Source organism: Pyrus communis, chromosome 14 (assembly GCF_963583255.1).
Source record: "Pyrus communis chromosome 14, drPyrComm1.1, whole genome shotgun sequence".
Classification (NCBI taxonomy): Eukaryota; Viridiplantae; Streptophyta; class Magnoliopsida; order Rosales; family Rosaceae; genus Pyrus; species Pyrus communis.
Window position 1 is genome coordinate 18,009,962 of NC_084816.1, and position 3,652 is coordinate 18,013,613.

Sequence of the window (3,652 nt, forward strand, 5' to 3'; positions counted from 1 at the left end):
ATTTAGTTCATTATTTAATAAACTATTAATTAAGAAAAACTATTTAATTAAATGATGATTGTGGTATACGAGAAGTCTTTCCCCTTCCTTTCCTTGGGTTTTGCAAATTTTTCAAATGATATAACTGTCCACATTAGAGTCACTTAAGGTGATATAGAAATATAGTATAAAAATATGGTATGAATAGCATTACTCGAAAATCTTTTCTTTAAACCCCACCCCCCCCCCCCGGCTCTCTCTCTCCTGACAATGTAAAGCCACGTGGTCCCTTGACGCACCACCTGACCTCACTCCTCTATTCTCTACCATACTATTTCTTGATCTTCTTGTATAAGATCTCACTCATTTTCTCATGGTCTTAGTCCAAACTCTTTTAAAGCCGAGTCTGTTGCATCTCCTATGACTTCAAACTTCACTACTCCCTCTCTCTCTTGTGCTTAATTATTCATCTTTCCAAACCCTTCAAATATTTATATGGACAAAGGAGGACGGCTACATGCCCGTCCAGAGCTCGCTCTTGTTGTTCTTCCTACCACAGTCATCGTCTTGATCACCAACATCATCACTCCCAGCAGACCAAACCTATAATTAATCGAAACGTTACGCGTATACGATATCCGTCATGGAATCTTCAGCTAGTGATCATTCTATTCACAACTGCAGATTCGTACTTTCTTCTGAGACGACAAATGATTACAATCATGGGAAACGAGTGGTTGATGAATTGGACTTCTTTGCTGATAAGGGCCATTTGAAAGAAGATAGAGATCACACGGCTGAAGTTAAAGAAGAATGCGAACGTCACGGGGTTGGTCAAGAAAAGCAACTACCCGACGTAAATGTATGAAAACCACTATATAGCTGGTTACCTTTTATTGACTGCTTCTATATTTTGATTTCTTTTTTATTTTTTCTTTTTCTTACACTATCTGAATTTTAGTGCTATTGGGTTTGTTGTTTTTTCGCTAATTTTTATAATATTAGATTGGATTGAATCTTCTTACAACAAACACCAGTAGCGAAAAATCATCCATGGATGATGGAACTTCGTCTTCCCATACTACGGAAAACAAGCATAGAACAAATCAGGTACATGTACATGGAATATGTAGTCAGTGTTTTTGCTTTTAGCTTTGAAAAATCGGTACGATATTCTCTGAATTCTTTTTCCGCAAGTGTTTTGAAATAATAAACTAAAATCTTAATTTGAATTGATATTTAAGTGAAAGTATATAATATTTTGGCTGCAGCTGGCAGTTCTTCGAGCTGAATTAGGCCGTATGAACGTAGAAAACCAACAGTTGAGAGGTGCGATTCATCAGTTAAACACTCATTACCAGGCGTTACAGGTGCACCTTGTGACACTGATGCAACGCCAGAAAAATCAAAAGACTGATTATCAAACTGCAGAACAACACAAGGTACATATATATGTATATATATAAAATATTGAACCACACATGATATATATTGACTAATTATGTCTTTAACTAGTTTTATTAATATCATCACGTTCATGGGTTTGGTTAGATGAACATAAATGGATCAGTGGTACTAGAAGAGAAGCAGATGATGAACGGGATTAATAATCTTGCTCCAAGACAATTTATGGATATGGGAAGGGCTGAGAAAGATGAGCTTTCACAGTGTTCTCATGAAGGCTGCAGATCCCAAGATTGTTCCAGGTCGCCCCCTCGAAACGACATCGTCGAGTCAATGGAGTGCTGCAAGAGTACTAGTCATGTTCACAGGGATATTAGTGGAAGAAGTCGTACTGCTGGGGGGGAAGATAGCCCTGACCAAGAACTTCAAGGGCGGATTCCTAAGAAGGTTCCCAAGTTGATGAGCCCTAGGGAAGTGGATCAACCCTCATCTGAAGCCATGTCCATGATTAAAAAAGCTCGTGTTTCAGTTCGAGCACGATCTGAAGCTTCCATGGTATGAACCTAGCTACCTTGACATCTGCTTGACTAATATGATCTGAAATTTACAATCTAAAACCTAAGTATCTATATGACAACATTAATCTTAAAAGAATATTAAGAGATTACCTTCCCACCATGATCCACTCTCGTTGAAATGTTTTTTCCTAATGAGATGCGTGGAGAAATTATATACCTGTATAGGAACATGTTCATTTTTTATCATTTCAAAAGGACCTTGATTGCTTAAAACATGCAGAAAATAGGAACTGTTGGAATATAATTCAAAGATAGAGAAACTAACAAGACCAATAGAAGTGTATGGCACGTTTAAAAACTTCAAAATCTTTTCTGTCTAGCTCTACCTTATTCTTGATTGTCTTAGCTATTTGAAGAAAGTCAAATACACAGCCTAGCAGTCATAATATTAAATTTGATCCTGCAGATATCTGATGGATGCCAATGGAGAAAGTATGGCCAGAAAATGGCTAAAGGAAACCCATGCCCTCGAGCTTATTATCGTTGCACCATGAGAACTGGTTGCCCGGTTCGCAAACAGGTATACATTGTTTTCTCATTATAGATTAACAATCTGATAGCATAACAAGTCAAATTGTTAATTTGACACGAGAAGTCAGCTTTTCTAACAAAGTGGACTGGATTGGGTTCCTAACTAACAGGTACAGAGATGTGCGGAAGATCGAACAATACTTACAACAACATACGAAGGCCACCACAACCATCCACTCCCTCCTGCTGCAATGGCCATGGCATCTACTACATCAGCAGCAGCATCAATGCTTCTATCAGGTTCAATGCCTAGTGCTGATGGCCTAATAAGCTCAAACAGCTTCCTAGCAAGAACTGGATTGCCTAACTGTCCACCAAGCTTGGCAACACTTTCGGCCTCAGCCCCATTTCCTACTGTCACCTTGGACCTCACTCGCACTCCCACTTCCTCAGAGATGCCACTTGGCCAACCAAACCAGCTCCCTCCAAATTTTCCTCACAACAATCTTATGTCTGTGCCACAAGTTCTAGGTCAAGCCCTTTGCAACCAATCCAAATTCTCGGTTCTCAATAGCCTTCAGGGGTTGGATAGTACTACACACTCACTGGCTGACAAAATCAGTGCAGCAACAGCGGCCATCACAGCGGACCCTAATTTCACAGCGGCTCTGGTAGCAGCCATCACCTCTATTGTTGGCAATGGTCATTCAAACAATAACACCTACAACAATATTGCTACAAGAAACAATAGTGACGACAATACAAAATAAGTCATAAGGTAACTTGAAATAGGTCTAATTTTATGGCCCAACATTAAGATTAGTCCAATTTTTAGTTATTTTTTATTTAGGTCCGAAGACTAGGACACCATGTCAGCATTTTTTGTTATTAGTTGACTTTTTTACATTGTGATCACTATTTTACCCTTTTATAGCTTTTAAACGTTGTCCATAGATTTCCCACGTTTTAGATTTATATCATCATCAGTTATCCATCATAAAAAAGAGTAATTCTTCAGTTTCTTTCATCTTCTGCTTTCCGATTTCTTGATAATATTTTTTTGAATTTAAAATACTTATCAATCTATTTTAAGGAGGCTTTTAATTATTTATGTCAGGTTCCTTATTTATCGGCATTACCCAAATTTTTGTTGATCTTTTACAATCTAAGCTACCTCTCATATAAGTGTTTTACAATCTAAACTACATGTCATATAAGTA

At 37.9% G+C, this 3,652-nt stretch overlaps 1 protein-coding gene across 1 annotated transcript; it reads left to right on the plus strand.

Moving 5' to 3' along the window:
* The first annotated feature begins 384 nt into the window (after positions 1 to 384).
* Positions 385 to 3,452, plus strand: LOC137716356 (probable WRKY transcription factor 31). The gene is made up of 6 exons (XM_068455797.1): positions 385 to 841; positions 985 to 1,089; positions 1,251 to 1,421; positions 1,531 to 1,938; positions 2,368 to 2,481; positions 2,603 to 3,452. The coding sequence occupies exons 1-6, from the start codon at positions 623 to 625 to the stop codon at positions 3,200 to 3,202; spliced, it is 1,617 nt and encodes a 538-aa protein (XP_068311898.1). The 5' UTR covers positions 385 to 622; the 3' UTR covers positions 3,203 to 3,452.
* The last annotated feature ends 200 nt before the right edge of the window (positions 3,453 to 3,652 follow it).

Coding starts and splice junctions, on each gene's coding strand:
- LOC137716356 (XM_068455797.1), top strand. CDS start 623: ATGGAATCTTCAGCTAGTGATCATTCTATTCACAACTGCAGATTCGTA. Junction 842..984: donor AGCAACTACCCGACGTAAAT/GTATGAAAACCA, acceptor TTATAATATTAG/ATTGGATTGAATCTTCTTAC. Junction 1,090..1,250: donor ACAAGCATAGAACAAATCAG/GTACATGTACAT, acceptor TTTTGGCTGCAG/CTGGCAGTTCTTCGAGCTGA.